This window comes from Panicum hallii, chromosome 9 (genome assembly GCF_002211085.1).
Source record: "Panicum hallii strain FIL2 chromosome 9, PHallii_v3.1, whole genome shotgun sequence".
Taxonomy (NCBI): Eukaryota; Viridiplantae; Streptophyta; class Magnoliopsida; order Poales; family Poaceae; genus Panicum; species Panicum hallii.
The window spans coordinates 831492-849982 of record NC_038050.1 but is presented as its reverse complement, the minus strand read 5'-3'; the positions used below and the strand labels follow the sequence as shown (position 1 = coordinate 849982).

At 44.5% G+C, this 18491-nt stretch overlaps 2 protein-coding genes across 3 annotated transcripts; one reads left to right on the top strand and one right to left on the bottom strand.

The window, feature by feature from the left end:
- The first annotated feature begins 58 nt into the window (after positions 1-58).
- LOC112873851 (ubiquinone biosynthesis O-methyltransferase, mitochondrial-like) lies at positions 59-5094 on the top strand. 2 transcript variants are annotated; one of them, XR_003224835.1, is made up of 9 exons: positions 59-575; positions 1224-1313; positions 1835-1913; positions 2744-2821; positions 2930-2978; positions 3223-3272; positions 3734-3899; positions 4574-4654; positions 4730-4797. XR_003224835.1 is itself a non-coding variant. In XM_025936927.1 (9 exons), the coding sequence occupies exons 1-9, from the start codon at positions 295-297 to the stop codon at positions 4856-4858; spliced, it is 987 nt and encodes a 328-aa protein (XP_025792712.1). In that variant the 5' UTR covers positions 65-294; the 3' UTR covers positions 4859-5094. The 2 variants fall into 2 exon arrangements, 1 of the variants encoding a protein (XP_025792712.1); XM_025936927.1 differs by having other exon boundaries at positions 65-575; positions 3734-3883; positions 4730-5094.
- Positions 5095-5173: 79 nt separating this feature from the next.
- LOC112875432 (F-box/FBD/LRR-repeat protein At2g04230-like) lies at positions 5174-6855 on the bottom strand. The gene is made up of 3 exons (XM_025939284.1): positions 6838-6855; positions 6584-6742; positions 5174-6529 (listed from the first exon to the last, which is right to left on the bottom strand). Exons 1-3 carry the CDS (start codon positions 6853-6855, stop codon positions 5801-5803), a joined length of 906 nt encoding a protein of 301 aa, XP_025795069.1. The 3' UTR covers positions 5174-5800.
- Positions 6856-18491: the final 11636 nt, after the last annotated feature.

The following is an 18491-nucleotide window of genomic DNA, read 5'->3' as shown; positions in this document are numbered from 1 at the left end:
GATTATAGAGCCCATGGTTTGTTTGGGCTCTGGGCCTCCACCATAGGGATTCAAGTCCACACACGGTTACCTGATCGGGTGACCAAACCCAAAACCCTCCGCGTCACGCCGGCAGTCCGCGCCATCGCCGCCGTGCGCCGCCCGCCCGCGCCACCGCCTCTCCTCGCGCCGCCGCTCCGCTGCTCTATCCGCACCGTCTCGACGTCCGCCGCCGTCCTCTATTTCCCAATTCCACCCTGCTTTTCCCACTCCAAACGCCACGTGACCTTGCCGGTGCTCCGGTAGCGGCGCACGATGCTCCGCCGCGTGCCTCCCTCCCTACGCCGCGCCCTTCTCTCCTCCGCCTCCACACACTACGGCGGGGCACAAATCCCGAACCCCAGCCACTATCCTTCCCAGACCATCCTCCCCCAATGGCGGCGTCACGCCTCTGTTGCCTCCTCCTCGGCCCCGCCGCAGTCGCCGCCTCCTCCATCTCCGCCTCGGGGTCCGTCGCGGTCGGGCGGAGGCGGTCGCACTGTCTCGTCGCTGAACCCCGCCGAGGTCGCCAAGTTCGCTGCCATCGCAGAGACCTGGTAAGAGTGAGATCCCCTCTCCTTTGCTTGCGACGTCGGACTCCCGTGCTGTTGCTAAATGCTTGTATGAAATTTTGAGCGGTTATGGGCTTTGACGACGGCATGATTTTGAGCGTTCGCGGGTGTATTCGAAGGATGGTGTTGAACAGCGTTTGTAGCATGAGAGCCACATCACTAGAGTTTATAACTGACTAATTGGCCTACCTGTTCCGGATTGGAATAGACTCATTTTCATCACGAGGAGGTCTCCTGCAGTGATGGGCACTGTAGGGGATCACTACTGGCATGATAACTGCATCTGGATGTTGGTTATCATATGCAGCCATGAAATGGTTAAAACAATGTTCTAAACAAAGAGAACCAGGAATACCAGTATTTCTTTTTTATCATCCTTCATACATTTGCTTCCTTTGGCTGGGGGTTGGATGTAGATAGCTAGTGTTGTTGAATCGGCACACATGTTTGCAAAATATCAGCATTCTGCAAGCTACTTTCAAGGAAGCCCACAAATTAGACCAGAATAAGATGGGATTGTTCAGCTAACACTGGTTGGGAGTGAATGACAAATGAATGACGTTGGTAGGGAACTGCAGGTATCTCCTTGTGCCTTATTGCTTACTGATGACGGTCCTATTTCTGGAATAACAGGTGGGATGCAAACGGTCCATTCAAACCTTTGCATTTGATGAATCCAACCCGACTGTCTTTTATCCGCTCCACTCTTTGTAGACATTTCAGGTACATTGCTGCACCCTTGGAACTTGTTCCATTTTTCTGATATGAACCGCCTGAATAAATATACTTGAAATCTACTGCTGAACTATATTTCTAATGGTACAAGAATAAGTTAAGGTTGAATGTTGAAGTTGTTTCATTTCTGCAGCCATTTAACACATTCATTTTACCAATTATGAGCAGATTTAATGTTTCCTTCATAGCATATCTTACTATTTTAAAGACAAAAAAAAGGATAAATCATGCTATTTGTGAATAGCATCTCTTAGTGGGGTTCCTGGGCAGTGCCTTTCTATAGGATTAACTTCTTGATTGAGCTAATGAATTACTATGCTTTAGTAGACTAACCAAATCAGCAATGGTATTCGTAAATTTGTATAGTATTCCATTTGCATATATGTCTGGGCTGAAAACTTCTTGTTGGACTATGAGTTGACATGTCTTAACTCTTAAGAAACAACACATACTCCTTATTTATTTTTCTCTGTAGCTAACTGCATAAGTGTGCATATTCATCCGTTCAGGAGGGATCCATATTCATCTAAGCCACTTGAAGGCCTCAAAGTTGTTGATGTTGGATGTGGAGGTGGCATTCTGTCAGAGGTAGATGCTGCCTCTGTCAATCATCTCTATGAATTGCTACCTTCTGGCACTTTTCATAGTAAAGGGACAATAATTTTTTATGACGGGATAAGTGTGTGGTTCATTTGGCAATGGTTACAGATTACAGAAATGAGCTGGTGGTCTTATGCATCCATGAACTTTGTTCCTTTAAGGATGTCTTTACAGAATGGGATTATCAGTGTTAATTATTCATGGCTTGATGATTGGTGTGAATTTCGTATGTATTGTCCTGATTTAGATCAGCGAGCTGAGTAGAATTTAATTTAACATTGCTTATCGAAATCTCTTGAATGGATAGGCAGGCTGGTTAAAATCAATCTTATGTTGATGTTATTGCCACATGTATAATAATTTAGCAGTGACTTGCTGAATTCTTTAAACTAATGAAACTCCTAATTGCCTTCACTTTACCTATCCTAAAGTCGGAGTCAAGCTTGACATGGATTTAAATCATTTATCATCTTAGTTTTCTACCTACTATTTACTATTTAGAGAAAAAAATTGGTACGTAGGAAATGCTTAAAATGGTTCCTTATTTCCATTTTTAAATGGTTTTGTGATTTCGGATGCAAACCTCAACACTTGTGCTAGTTCATCTTGGAAATTGCACATGAATTTAGTAAATTTGTAAACCTGGCATAATATAAGGTAACTAGTTGGTTTGAAGGTGTCAGCATTATATCCTATTGTCGATGCAATCCCTTTCAGGTTGTTTTGAGTGCAATTGTGGATGTAACAGGCATTCCTTTGTATTTTGATCTATCTGGAAAAGAATAATAAAATAATTCTATCTTGGTTCTGGATGGCAGCCTCTTGCTCGGATGGGAGCTACAGTTACTGCAATTGATGCTGCTGACAAGAATATAAAGATCGCAAGTATTCACGCGGTACATATCTATGTCTGTTTGTCTTGAGAGTTATATTGGGATCTTAAGTGCAATAATCGTAACTTCAGTGTTCCTTCAGTCAATGATTCTTGGTTCTTCTGTTCTTAGGCATCTGATCCGACAACTGCTTCCATTGAGTATTGCTGCACAACAGCTGGTCTGTCTCTCCCTCTCTCTAAATTAATTTATATGTTGAGTTAACAACATTCTTTTTGAAGGATTTCTTCATTATATGGTTCTAACAGCATTTACCTATTGCATTTCTGTTGTGATTGCAATCTTAATAATTATATGTAAGAATTAGTCGTACTACAAAGGATGAACATTACCTTTCCAAGATAATGAATTTGGATAGCGTAGTGATTGATTCCTTTGTTTATATGGAAACTGTTTATATGCAGAGGCACTGGTAAAAGAGAAAAGGCTGTTTGATGCTGTAATTTCTCTTGAGGTATGCTTATTTCTGGTTCCATCTGTACCCATCCTCCTTCAAAAAAGTATGGAGGAGCCTATTGTTTTGAATGATACTGAAAAAGATACCTTGTTGGTCCTGTACTTTACTGCATAGAGTTTTTCATTTGTGCTATCTTTCTCTGACTGAGAGCAATTACCTATTAGAAATATAGATCGTACAGCAACAATACTTTGTGGGCATTAGTTAATCATTAAGAGAAAATATGTTTATATTTGTATTGGGCCAGTCATAAAGGTTAGGTAAGACTAATTTGTTTCACGTATATCTGGATCTGTCTGTTTATACTTGTGTGCATTGATTATGCTCATTCCAAACAATGGAGTCTTTAAATCATGTGACCGATACCTTTTTCTTCTTTCGGTTCATTTCATTTACAGGTCTGTTAACTTATGTACTTTTGGATCTGGAATATGTATTGAACTTTGTATATTTTACAGGTGATTGAGCATGTCGCTAATCCTTTGGAGTTTTGCGAATCTCTCTCGGCTTTGACAATTCCTAATGGTGCCACTTTGGTTTCCACAATCAACCGTTCAATGAGAGCATATACCACCGCAATAGTTGCTGCTGAGTACATCCTCAGATGGGTTAGCCTTCTTTCAGGTTTTAGCTTCATTTTCTGAGATAAATATGCCCATTGTGTTGGATAAATATGCTAGCTTCGTGATGTCTTGACTATAGAGAGTGCAACTTGTAGTGCATAGTTCATACCTTTATGACAGCTACTTCTTCTTACGAACCCAAGTTATAACTTATAACCAGTTTTTGGAATTATTATATACTCAGATATGTTGTAAACAAAATTCATGGTAGTTCTGTCCCTCCTAACATATGACGCCACGGACTGTACATGTAGAGAGTGTCCTTGCATTGTGTAGCTAGCTGTTTCCTTGTAGGGTTGTCAGAACCAGGGTCCTAGATCCTTAAACCAGTGGTTTACGTCCTTGAAGACTTCATTTCAAATTTGAAATTGAAGACTTCATTTCAAATTTGAAATTGAAGACTTCATTTCAAATTTGAAAAGCTTAATGATCTAATGAAAAGAACCTGTAAATTAAACTGGTCACTGTTCTGAAATCAAAGCCATGTCAGTTTAATTTTCTCGGCTCGTTCCTGATTTCTTTTTTTACCCTCGTCAGAATCCTTTGATGGGCATAGTGGTTGAAATCTCCAGAGCGCTATGATGTTTCTATAATTATACGAGCATAGTTTTGCTTAAGGGTGAAGTGCAGCTTAAGATTGCTATCACATTATGAGTTATTATTGTACTTATGCAGCTTCCTAGAGGCACACATGAGTGGTCCAAACTGGTTACCCCTGAGGAGCTTTCCCTAATGCTGCAAAAAGCTGCTGTCTCTGTAAGTTTCTAATCACTGTATCATGTTGAATTTGATTGTAAGTTGTGTTTCTAATAACTTGACATCTATCACCAGGTTGAAGAGATGGCAGGGTTCGTTTATAATCCGCTGAGTGGAGAGTGGTCTCTGTCAGATGATATCAGTGTGAACTATATTGCTTTTGGCGTCAAGAAGAGTGAAACACCATCAACAAATTGCACATAGGCATGGTTATTGTGGTTGAAGAAAAATAATTGGCAAAATCGTGCCGTTTGAATCTTACTGCTAAGGATACAACCACGATGTGTGGAAGCCCCATTGAGAAGTTGTCAAGTTGACGAGAGACAGCTGCTAACAAGTAGAGCTAGCTCTGCCTTCTTTGGACTGTGTAATAATGTAATACACGGATGCTTCATACAGTTTTAGCAATTTTGTGGCAAATACAAGGATAGTGCTTTCAATCGTGGCTACAAGCTCGGCTTTTACTTGGAAGAAGTCATCAAACACTGGAATTCAGGGAATCTCTGGCTCACCTTCGCTTTCTGAGGTTTGTACAGCCGTGATGGTTCTACCAAAGCGTTCTGAGGTCTGATGAGCCCATTCACGAATCTCTCGCTCAGGTATGCCAAAAATCCTGGACAGGGAATCTTCCGCTACTGTCGCCTTTGGCTCTATGGTGACATGCTCAAGCGCGGAGCCCCTTTTCAGGATGCCGCACAAGAGCTCAACCTGAGCCCGGTAGCACCGGAACCCGCTCATGTAGACTGTCTTGAGGTGATCAAGACGGCGCATGCAGCAGGACACTTCCTCCCCTTTAACCTCACCACGCCAGCAGGAGCGGTCAGTGGCATAACGCATCATCTGTTTCAGTTTGGAAGCCACCAAGTGAAAAGAATCAACAGTCAGAATCATACACCGCAGATGCATAGTTAAATCAAGAAAAGAGTCGGATTACTCACATGCACTTGCAGTGTCTCCAGGTGGGGTGCAAGATCCATATAGTGAGCCAACTGAAGAATTCCATTTTGGCTGTTTGGACGAGGATCCTCATCTCACAAGTCAGATGCCTCAGACTAATAAACATGTGCGTTGGTTTTGTCACCCACGTATGCACCTGATCACACATAATGTTGAAAACCTTAACACCCATTTGATTAAGCAAAGAAATTAGTTACAAAGAGTAGCCAAAGGTAGTACCTGTGAGGCCCAGAGCCTCTGATGATCCATATAAGCATGCAAGTTTAGCACTCTGACCGCCGAAATACCAGGAATTTCAGTGAATGCATAGCACAGTGCTCTATTGCTCTTTTGTTTTACGGAAGCATCTCCAAGGTCTATGGTCGCCTTTTCCAATTTTGAGCAACCATGAAGTGCTATAGGAATCTCATCCCCGTTGAACTCAAACTGGGTAAGGCCAGTAACATGAAAACCAACCATGTGGACAGGCGTTTGGGAAATCACCAAACGCCTAAGCTTATCGAGTCGGCACGGTACATTCAGATCGGCGACACCATAGCACTTGATGAGCTCCTGGTCCTCGAGAGCCCAACAACCGTTTAGCAAGCCTGGAAGATCTCCAACTATGCGAACACTGTGCAAAAGAAGCCTCCTCAGTTTTGTGAAGCCACACATCATCTCCGAGTGCGGCTTCATAGAAACATACTTGAGGGACAAGGACCGGATGAAAGGGCCCTCTTGAGCGCGTAAAGCCTCAAGAGGGAAGTTGTAAACTTGTGTGGCTTGCCGTACCCTTTCCCGTTTTGCCCACAGGTCAACATCTATAGCCTTGGCCTTTGATCCGGTGGCAAAGCGAATCCACCTACCAAGATGATCCCGGGACTTGGTCTTAAGGCTGTACTTGATGATGCTGAACTTATCGAGCCCTGTTCCGCTGTGCTGTTGAATGATGGAATCTACCGTCGCGATGAAATTTTATCTTTCTAGTTTCACACTGTCGTCGTCCTCGTCAGTGGACTCTTCGACGTTGCTGCTGCCGTCGAAGCAAAGGTTAGGGTAGCACGTCCAGAGGCTTCTCCAGTTTGTGGCCACAGTGCTTGTCCTTGCAGCCTCTTTCAGTGACAGCAGGGACATTACACGAGGTTTGATCTCCTGTGACACAGATGATAGGAAGCAGGGTTGAGTTTTGATCGTTTATTGAGAGTGTGTCGATACGATTTTTTGAAGGAGTAATTCGTTGTATGTACCTCAGGGAGGTCCTCCATGTGGAAGGAGGAGAGCCTGCGTTCGCCCTCCGTTAATTAGAGCATCTTCAAGAGTCTTTCTAAAATCTACTCTCTAGAGAGATATTTGAGTAAAAATTATTTTCTATAACTCTGTACTCTCCAACAACTTTTCTATATTCTATGGTAATCTAGAGAGCATTCTCACTCTTCATTTTTTACTAGCGAGAAATTCGGAGCAGACAGCATATATAATCCTGACGAACCCAGGATGGAGAAGCAAATGCTACGAACGCCAATAATAATGCATGGCTTGGCTTGGCTTGGCTATTGCTGCTGCACATCTAGCAGCTGCCTCTCTGACTGCATTGTCTGAACATCCTCCGTGTCGTCGTGTCGTATGCTTCAGTCATTATGGCTGGACTCGTCTGCATGATATATATGCGCTGTGAGGTCCTTCCTTCTCCAAACTTTGTGGTTTCCCATCACCCCCTGCTGCTTTGTGGGGCTGGTTCTGGTTGGGAGTGTTACGTTCTTTAGATCCTCAGATGTTGTGCTGCTGTGATTGTCTGGTTCCATACATATATATGATCCTGAAACGCATGCATCTGTTGGTCGCCATTGCTCGACCAGCTAGTTCCGAACAGAGTTACAACCAATAGGCGTAGTTCTACCTTCTCTTCTCCCTTGAGTTTGTATTGTATGTACATCTGGACGCCTTGCAGCAACCCCGTTCATGGAGCCGTCACTGGCATTCCATCGAGCGGGTCGCGCGCGCTGCCAGCCACTGTCAAGGCGGCCTCCCATGCCATGACGTACCAGCCGAGCATGACGATGTCGGGATGGTGCCCTCGAGGCTCGAGAGAGAAGCTTCGCGCGCCGAAGGTCGCGCCGCCTCGGTTGGAGACCGATCATGGCAGACGCTACTCCAGCCTCTTCGTCGAACCTGACGGCGAGGCATCCGCTAACTGGCACTTGGGCAGACGTCGCCGTCGGAGGGTTGCCCTTGCGGCACTCGAGGCTCCGCGAGACTGCGACGAAGCTGTGGTGGCGAGCACCGGAAGAGGAGACTAGGAGAGGGAGGAGTCGCCGGCGCCGGCGAAGTACTCCGAGCAAGGGGACGCCGGGGCAATCGTTGTCTACCAACACCCAACCATATCCTGTACTAAGATAGAACGTTCAGACCACGGTAGACATTCAGTACATGCTCACATGCATGCCAGTTTTTTCTGATCAAAATGTTATTGACTATGCTTTTGATGAACCTAGTTGAATGGCCGGCATTCTACTCTAGGTGATTAGACCTGCACAGTAGCAATTAGATCACTGCTACATGCCCAAGCATGCTTGGGATGGGATACATGATGAGTACAACAAGACGCAAAGCATAGAACATTAGGACTACAGTTCCAAATTAATGACGCATGCAGCTAGTTCGAACTTTGAAGCACTTTGAAGCCCTTAGAGAGTTGACGGCCACATTATTACAACTAACACGACTCTTATTAACAGACAAGCAAAATACTGGAACTGAAAATTATTGATCAGTTTAATGGGCTTATACGCTCAGCCCTGTTTCTTCACATAAGCCACTTGAGTAGCAAATTGTTCAGTCACATCCAAGCCTTGTTTTTGCCCTTCTGCTGCTTCTTTGGCACATATTTTCGAGCCCATAAATGTTTCCCTCCTGTCACAAACTTGACCTTTTCTTTCCCATCAAGAGTAGCACAGTCTCCAGAAAGCCAAATGTGACTAGTGCATACTGTGGTGGCCTGACTTCAATTGGCTCCTCTATGCTTAGGCTTTCCACATCACCGAAATTGCTGCAATATAGAAGGAATGAGTGATATATAAGAACAAGTACACATAGCAATACATACGGGAGTTCAAATAAACGTGCAGCAGTCTATAAGTTATATATATAACAAGTACTAGGAAGTATATCTTTCTAAAGAATGAGAAAAAGCTTATACTACTAATACTAGATCCCTATGGTATACCTTGCAAAATGTGAGTAGTTTGAAAAGAAGAAGAATGATAAGTTAAATTGGGAGGGTGATGACTGATGATGAATGTGATGGCGCTTTTCTCCTCCCCTCTTCTTCTATCTCAGTATTTTTCCACATGGACTTACCATTTGTAGGGAGGCACTAGCCTGCTTCACCCTGTCCCCCCCCCCACCCCCCTCCCCAACCTCGTCCTTCCTCTCTTCCCCTTCCTCCCCTCGGCTTATTACTCCCCCACTACTTACTGCCCATCTTATACACCAAGTAGCCTAACCTGTTTCTGCAAAAAAAGAAAAAAAAGTTGCCTAACCTCCTAGTGCCTAAAGCTTTTGAGTTACTGATTAGGCATAGATCTCCATTCTTCTTCACACACAATTCTATTCAATTTCTGTAGAGTATTTTGATTCATGCTGTACTACTTATTTCAAATACATTGAGTAAATTATATTCCAGGCACCAATTCCAGGCAGGCACGTAGTTTCCTTCCACCACATTTCGCAAACACAATCCAATTTGTTAGCTCCGCTGGCACTCGCAGCGGAATCCTAACTGCCTGGAACGCTAACTCTTTTGCGCTCGACGGCTTCATTAGCCGACGCCACACTCTCACCACTACTCTCTCATCAAATGTTTCTGAGCACCAGTTCACCATCACAAATGTTTATGCCCCATGTGATCATTGCGACTCCAAAGTCTTCCTGGAAGACCTGCTGGAGTTGCGACCGCGCATCAAAGGATCTTGGATCCTTGCTGGGGATTTCAGTTTAATCCGTGATGCCTCGGACAAGAGCTTCGGGAACGTTAATCGCAACCTCTGCTCCCTGACACGCTTGAGTAGCTGGCCGTGGTAGAGCTTCCTCTACTCGATCGGCTTTACACCTGGAGCAACAAGCGCCAACATCCCACCATGGCGCGACTGGACCGTGTTTTTGCTAACCCTGAACAATGCCGCTCCTTCCCGAACTCCATGCTAACTACTTTGGTCCGTCCAACCTCGGATCACACGCCACTCCTCCTCACCATTGCCACTACCGTCCCCAAAACAACCATTTTTCGTTTTGAAAATGCCTGGCTGCACAGCTCCTCCTTTCTCCCTTCGGTACTCCCTGCTTGGCATAACGTTCCTCACCACACGGACGCTGCTGGACGCGTGTCTGGTTGCCTCAAGATGACTCGAGCAGCGGCTAAGGTCTGGGCTCGGCGTACAAGGGCGCCTCCTGCAGTCATTCCCAATTGCAAATTCATTATTTTGCTGTTCGATTTTTTGGAAGAGTCTTGTGATTTCTCGCCCCAGGAACTGGAAGTGAGAAGCCGGTGTCAGGACTGCCTCGCGCAGGGCATCAAGGAGCGCGCGGCTTACTGGAAGCAGAGAGGCAACCAGCGCGCGGTCAGGGAAGGCGACTCTAACACCCACTTCTTCCATGCTCACGCCACTCAGCGCATGCGTCGGAACACGATCAAAGTGGTGGAGGTTGACGGGCTTCGCGTCACTGCACATGAAGGGAAGATAGCCGCGCTCACATCGCACTACAAGAAAATTCTGGGTGAACCTGGGGCGATTCACTTCTCCTTTGATCTCAGGGAGCACTACAATGGTAGGAAACTCGCAAGCGCCAGGCTGACTGAAGACTTCACAGCCACTGAAGCGCTGCAGGCGGTCCGCTCCATGAACCGGTGTAGCGCGCCGGGGCCGGATGGATTTGGGACACTGTCAAGGACGATGTCATGCTATTTCTGCAGGCGTTCTTTGCAGGGACAGTGCAACTAGACAGGGTCAACCGGTCACATGGTGCTACTGACAAAAAAGCCCGGAGTGGTAACGGTCGATGCCTTCCGACCAATCTGCCTCCAAAACTGCAGCGTCAAAATTGCGGCGAAGCTGCTCACCACACCCTGCAGAGGGAAATCACAGAGTTGATTGATCTGAACCAAACTGGCTTTTTGAAGGGGCGGACAATTGCTGAGAACTTTATATATGCTGCCGAAATGCTTCAGCTATGCCACAAAAGGAAGGTTCCCACACTGGTCCTCAAACTTGATTTTGCTAAGGCCCTCGATACTGTGGGGCTGTTTGGGACAGCTTATGGGCCAGCTTCTGAGCAATTTTAAGCCACGGGCTTGCCAAACGCTCCGCTTCTGGGCCAGCTTCCCCCACCAGCGCTTGCGGACAGGCCCGAGGAAACGCGCTGGAACGAGCAGCGGGAGTGGACCAGCTTCCGCACAGCTTATGCGGTCAGCCTCCCTCTCCACCCGTCTCTCTTCCTCAATCCAATTCCTCCCGTGCCCGTGACCGAAGATGGCGACGAGCTAGGCGGCCTAACCCCCTGCGCCGCCCCCCGCGCCGGCCCGCGCCGCCCCCCGCGCCGGCCCCCACGCCGGGGCTGTGTTCTTTCCCCCTCTGAATGTGATCGATGATGCATCATAAACTAAAAAGGCAAAATATTGAAGATCAAAATGGCTAATCAGTCTCTGTTATTCGACTAAGGAGCACTATGTACAGTTCACATGAATACACTGGTGATCTATCAATTATCTAATTTCAAATTATGTTATCTAATTTATAATTAAGTTATCATTATCTTATTTAAGAGTAATTTATGATTAAGCGGTAAACAGTCTGGCTTCTGAACTTCTGACAGGATTTCAGCCCATTCAATAAGCAGTCTGCCAAACATTTAACTTTCGTGACCAACTGCTTCTTTAATAAGCTGCTTCTCTGGCCAGCTAGCCACCAGCTGGCTTCTGAACAAGTTTCAGCTGTGCCAAACAGCGCCTGTCAACTGTGACCGTCTCATGCAGATCATGGAAGCAAGAGGGTTTTCATCACAGTGGTGCTCCTGGGTGCGAATGCTACTCGAGACCTCACACACAGCGGTTCTAGTTAATGGATGTCCAGGGCCATGGCTTACCTGCAAGAGAGGGCTGCGCCAAGGGGACCCCATGTCGCTCTATTTGTTCCTGCTTGTGGCAGATGTCCTACAAACACTCATCAAACATGAGAACACTGTGCGCAACCCGCTGAATCACGCAGAGACATGCTCGGTGCTACAATACGCCGACAATACTCTCATTCTGTTAAGGGGCGAACTTGCAGACGTTCAGCAAATGAAATGTATCCTAGTTCAATTCTCGGCGGCTACAGGTCTTCTCATCAACTACCACAAGAGTACTGCTGTCCCCTTGCACATGGATGAGGAGGTGATTCCGCAATGTATCAATGTGTTGGGCTGCCGCCAAGAAGGGTTCCCACGGACATACCTTGGCCTGCCCCTCGTGTGACAAATTGAAGCTATCTGCTTTCGACCCATACATCTGCAAAACTGATCGATACCTGGCTGGCTGGCAAGCTTCCTTCCTCAACCCGATGGGGCAGGACCGTGCTGATCAACGCGGTGCTAGATGGCCAGCTATCCTACATCATGATGGCCGTGTCTCTGCCTCCTGGAGTAATCGCCAAGATTGATAAGCGGCGACGCAACTTTCTCTGGACAGGAGAGGGCGACGCTCACGGCTCCAGCTGTCTGATTGCCTGGGATCAGGTGCGACAATGCCGAGATCAAGGGGGACTTGGGATCAAGGATCTGGCTGTTCAGGACATCTGCTTGCTCCTGAAGCTATTGCACAAACTGCACGCTGGGGTTCAATCCTCCTGGGCCACTTGGGTCCATCAGCATGTCTGCCTGGCTTCGCTAACTGGTGATATACATGGAGCTCACTGGAAATCCATGCGCAACCTCTTACCCTTGTACCAGGCCATCACAACTGTGACGGTGGGGGATGGTCGATCTACGTTGTTCCGGCAGGACGTCTGGTTCGGAGATGAATGTTTCACTGATCGTTTTCAGGTGCTGCACAGTCATTGCAAAAGGGATGATCAATCTGTGGCAGAGATTATCCATGGAGGTCTGCACGACCAACTCGTCCCACGCTTGACTGCTGAAGCTGCTGTCGAGCTCGACGTGCTGGAAAACCTGCTCTCCCAAGTGACGCTCACAGCCGGCAGAGACACGAGACACTTGCCGTTTGCTGATCTGGAAGGGAAACTGCACACAAAGGACTTGTATGCACTACTCAAGTCAATGGGTGCCACCACAGGGTCCCCTGTCAGCACTTTCTGGCGTAGCTGCGCTCCCCACGGGTACAATTCTTCGCCTGGTTGCTGGTGCATGAGCGGATACAGTGCAAAGCGAACTTGGCTCGACGAAGGATTCGTCGGACAGCACCTGTGAACTGTGCGGCAGGAGCCCGGAGACGACGGCGCACTTGATCTTCCATTGTGACTTCGCTGCAACCTTCTGGCGGGCACTCGGATTTGATATTCCTGCTGACTTTGAAGTCCAAAACATCCGTCAACTACCTCGGCCGACAAATGTAGCGAGCGGCCAGTACGACACCTTCATTCTCATATGCTGCTGGTATTGTGGAAGCGTAGAAACGGCTTCACCTTTCACCAGGAGACAATGTCACTACGCCAAACTCTGCAAGCGTGCAAACAAGAAGCAAAAGCGTGGAGCTGTCGCCTGCCACGCGCTGACAGAGGCATAAGCGACCATTGGTGTTCCCTTTTTTCTTTGGCAATGTAAAATAACCTGTAACGTCCGCACTATCTGGCCATTCAGGGCCACATTGAAATGAAAAATTCAGGTGGGGGATCCTCTCCCCCTCCGTTGACCCCTCAAAAAAAGTAAATTATATTTTTACCACTTTTCATGTATACAAGTCATGTATAATATATTGTTTTGCTCTATTAGTTTTAATCTTTTTTATGTATTATTGATTGGTGATACCTCATCCGCCAAACCTAGTTGTGATGAGATAACATGCACCACCGTTACCTACATCGTGTGTTTTTTCTAGTGTTGGTTGAGAATGAGGGGGATAAGGTATAAGATATCTCCATTATGCTTAGGTGCAAGTCCCTTTTCCAAATAAGAGAGGAACAAGAAGGTATACGATGTGCATTATGCACAGTGCAGTAAAAGTTAAGTGCAACAGCACAATTATTCTAAGGAAATTGTCGCTTCTTTTTTCACAATAAATAATGTGTGCATACTTTCTAATAGCACTTTCCTTAATCGAGCACTATCTAGTGGCACAAATCTAATTGAATCAAATAAAAGGTAATGTAAAACCAAGAAAATGAATGATATAGGGAACATGCTTCCTAGTTTCACTGTTAAGAGTCATTTTAATGTTTGGTTTTATGAGATATTTAATGTGCCATGGTACTTGCATGCAAATTAAACATGTAAACATAAAGATAGAATCTTACCTCATGAAAAATTTATACACTTCCTTTTTAGTTAATGGATATCCATTAGAGAAAGTAATAAATAATGTTCTGTCATGTTGTGGGATAGGTGAATGAACATAAGGGTTCATGTTCGTTGTAGAACTTTGGGGAAATGTATTACCCCACTCCGATGGAAACCGGGAAGAAATCATACATTTGTTGAATAATGATTCCAAATCATGAATATCTAATCTAGAAGATACGTTCACTCCAATGGATTTTTGTTGTTGACGGCTAATAATATCTAGATCCATTGAAAAGGCATTCATTGATTGGGCTCCATATCTCAATTTCACCATATCTTGGTGGTTTTGAATAACGGTAGGCACAATAGTTGATCTTGAAGATATGCTCCATCCAGTGTTTTTTTGTTGCTAAGAAATCATATTACCTAAGTTTGATTGAACTTCATCCCTCGCTTTCACCATATCTTCAAAGCAGTTAATAGCCCTAGGCATACTTCTTCTAGAAATTGAGCAGTCTTCTTGATATTGGTGATAACTCTGTATGAAAAAGGAACAAATATAAAACCAAATAAAAGTTCATTAAATTATTGGTACCATCCAAATATGTATCACATGGTTTAAGGAAAGTACCACAAAATAAGTTTAAGAATATGCTATTTTTCTGCTTATAGTGCTTATATGAGGCTGATTCTTCATGTATTGATGAAGAACATGATAATTTGAATCCAAAGATTCTTCTATATCTTTAAGAGATTTAATTGCACCAAGCATACTTCTAGAAATTGAACAATCTTCTTGATACCGATGATAGCTCTATATGGAAAAGAGAAATATAGAATTAAATGAAAGTTCATTAATGCGGTAATGAGGAAATTGTTGGTGCCAGCCATATAAGCGTCACGTGGTTTAAATGTAATCAATTTATAAAAGTACCATAAAATTAAGTTTTGAAATATAGTACTTTTGTGCTTACCATGCTTATATGAGGCTGATCCTTCATGTATTGATAAAGAACATGATAATTTGAATCTGGAGATTCTTCCATATCTACAAGGCATTCAATAGCACTAGGCATACTTCTAGAAATTGAAGATTCTCCTTGATACTGATTATAGCTCTGTATAGAGTAGAGAAAATATAGAATTAAATGAAAATTCATCACAACAAGTGAATGAGGAAAATTATTGGCGCCATCCATATAAGTTCCACACGGTTTAAGTGCAATCAATTTATAAAATTACCATTAAAAATAAGTTTTAAAATATGCTACTTTTGTGCTTAGAGTGCTGATATGAGGTCGATCCTTCATGTGTTCACGAATAACATGATAGTTTGATTCGAGAGATTCTTCCATATCATGAATTGTCACCCCCTACTCAGCCTTTTGCCTAAGATCATTTAAGACCTTATAGCAGACATTATTGAGGAAGAAACACATTCCCAACATAACTTGTCTGTGTAACTCTCTTGTAGATCTGGATTTCAAACCAACAGGGTTGCCATGCATGGCATCAATAAATTGCTTCCCCATACCAACAAGGGCAAGAAAATGATCACCATGAAAAGAATTGATGTGTCGAAGGAAATCAACTTCACCGTTTCCTTCAACCAACAACCAAAAAGCAACAATCTCTATGGAAAGGGAAGGATCCATTCCAAGGAGAAATACCAAGCGGTAGTAAAGCTGGCGCCCATGCATAATGCAAGATTTAATAGCATTAGGTAGATCAAAAGTATCCATAGGAAGTGGAGTAAGGGAGACGAGTGGAGAAAGGAGGTAATAGCTACAGTTGGAGCTTTGGAGGAGATGATATAGAGAAGACACCTGCTATGCCTGTTTTCTACACCCAACAATAATTTGGAGCATGCATACTGCCACAAGATTGCTCACATGTTCCATAAAAAAGAAGCGTCTAAAAATAAATAAATGGATGATGACAGCTAGTAGAAAGCCTTTAATCAAATATTTTAATTGTGCCCACATATATAGATAATTTATCAATTTATCATATTCCCAATGTATAGCCAAGTGAAATTTTTATAACTTCATATGTATATATCGTTAACATTTTACAAGCCATAATTCATGCGAATATTTGATCCTCTGTATGACAAGAAAATCCCTAAAGCCTATCATGCATGTATAAATTTCGAGGCTTGCATATAGAATCCATCAATTTGCATGTAGATCATATATCGGCAGCAAAGTTCATGTGTTATGCTTTACTTGTGGTACATGATTCATAGATGAAAGCTATTGGTGTGGCAAAATGAGTTGGGCCACAACCAATAATGACCAATATGATAGCAGAACACTCCAAACAGCTGTGTTCAGTTTCTCGTTTGGAAGTATTACCTTTCCTGCGAACGGTGTTATCCCTATCTCTTTTAAAAATATATTTATTTTATTTAACTACTCATAATATTCATCACAAAACTATTATTCTAATGTTGATTTGTGAGCGTTACAATAGCTAAAGGCCTTGGATTCTATGAAAGCAGGGTGACTGTCAGGAAAGCGTGCATAAAGATTTTACTAGTGCCAAAAGCAGTTCAAAACTTGTCTCCACTTTGTAACAGCAGGCTACCACTTGTGTAGGATACAACAAATACGGGTACACCTAATGGTGGTGTAGCACACTGGTGCTGGTGGTGATGAAAGCAAAGTCACTTTGATTCTGGAGAGTTGTTCATGCACCATCCACGCAGCATGACCTCCCTCCCAATACATGTTTCTGCTTGCAAAGCAGCAACAACAACAACAAAAAGATCATTGCTTAGTTGTTAAGCCAAGCAGTGTGCGTGGCCCATGCATGCTTCACACCCACTCTGAAGCCTGCACATCCAGTGCATGTTTTAGCCCAGCACGGGGACAAATATATAGAGAGATCCAGGTTAGTAGCATGGATGTGTAGTGTTTCCAGCCTTTTCTTTTTTTTTCTGAGAGAGAGGGTGTAGTGTTTCCAGCTTTTCAGCAACTTCCAGTAGCAAGCAGTGAAAACGTGACCGGCTCATGTGGGCCGCGGGTAGTGCAGTGCGGATCAACGTGAATAGCAGGCCTGAGGCCCAGCCCATATCGAGTTTGGCCCGCCCTACATTTCTTTCTCACTCGCGCTCCCTGTTTCTGATGTCAGTCTCAGAGAGAGGAAGCTGCCATTCCTCGCGCGTTGCGCCACACGTGAAATCATTCGTGGCTGATCTACGCGTGACGTCTGCAGATCGAGGGGCCCCTCTCTTCTTCTTTTTTTCCTGTAAATGAAATGGTAATTCTTTGTACGTCTTGGAGCCTGTATTAATCTAGCAGCTAATAGAATTAGCGCGTGAGATCGGCGGCTCATCGAGCGTTGGCGGCAGGCAGCCTTAATCATGATGGGAATCTTCAACAGCCTCAGCCTGGCCTGGCGAGCCAAAGAGAATTAGTTAACAAAACGAGACCAACGCATAATGCCCGAATCCGTTGCCAGATCGCCGCCAGCAAACTCCATCACCAAGCTTCTTTCCAAGCAGCTCGTGCTGTCTGCTTCGTCCTGCCGATGCTTCGGTTGACTGGTTCCACTCAATGCGTCCGTACGACCGACGCCGCGTGCCAACCGCCGACGACGGCTCGCAGGTGGCGGCGACGGGGTGGGCCCGTGCTTGACGGCGGCTGGAGTATTGTTCCCGCACTTTGGTCATGAGGATGATGATTCTGTTTAATAAGCACATTCCTAAAGCCTGGACGCTAGCTAGTAGTAATAGTAATGTTTCCTTCATGAAAAAAAAACTGACTTGTTACCTACGTCTCACCGGTTGTTAGTCAAGAGTTATTGGGCTAGTAGTTGTGTAGCTGAAGAGCTTTTGTAACGCGACGTGTATTTGCCAACAGACCTATGAATCTTCCTACATCTCAACGAATCATCATCACTGTTTAGAAAGAAATTACATAAGCCTATGGTAACAACAATTCAACTAAGAGATGAAGTTGTAGTGAGCGAGAGCATCTAATATGCATCGTTCTAATAAAAACCATCTACATATCTATCCTCACCGATCAATTTAAATGAGGCCCTCATAAAAAAAAAGATCTAACTAAATGAGCCATAAATCGATGATGGCTTTTCTGAGTTGGGTGCTGGTTCAACAATTGTTATTATGGTTTAAAAAGAAGTGTGCAGTTTTGTTTACTAAAATCCAACTAAAATGATGGTCGGAGGTCCGGAACCTTTGCGTTAACTAGCGAGCTGCTGTGTTCCGCAAGGCACAAAATAATAAAGCTAACTTAACTATTATGATGAATTTCTCTTTTCGGTTTATTTATCAAATTAAATCCGTCTTTTATATGTGCGTCTCATCTACCATAATCATGCTGCCGTAGAGTTGAAAAAAGAAAAAAACATCTTACCTCGGCTCGGGATGCTCCAGCTTGCGCTGGCA

Excerpts from the sequence above, each read along its gene's own strand:
- LOC112873851 (XM_025936927.1), top strand. The coding sequence starts at position 295 with ATGCTCCGCCGCGTGCCTCCCTCCCTACGCCGCGCCCTTCTCTCCTCC. Across the intron at positions 1,914-2,743 it reads GAGGTGGCATTCTGTCAGAG|CCTCTTGCTCGGATGGGAGC; the intron begins GTAGATGCTGCC and ends TCTGGATGGCAG. Across the intron at positions 4,655-4,729 it reads TGCAAAAAGCTGCTGTCTCT|GTTGAAGAGATGGCAGGGTT; the intron begins GTAAGTTTCTAA and ends ATCTATCACCAG.
- LOC112875432 (XM_025939284.1), bottom strand. Across the intron at positions 6,530-6,583 it reads CTGACGAGGACGACGACAGT|CACAGCGGAACAGGGCTCGA; the intron begins GTGAAACTAGAA and ends ATCATTCAACAG.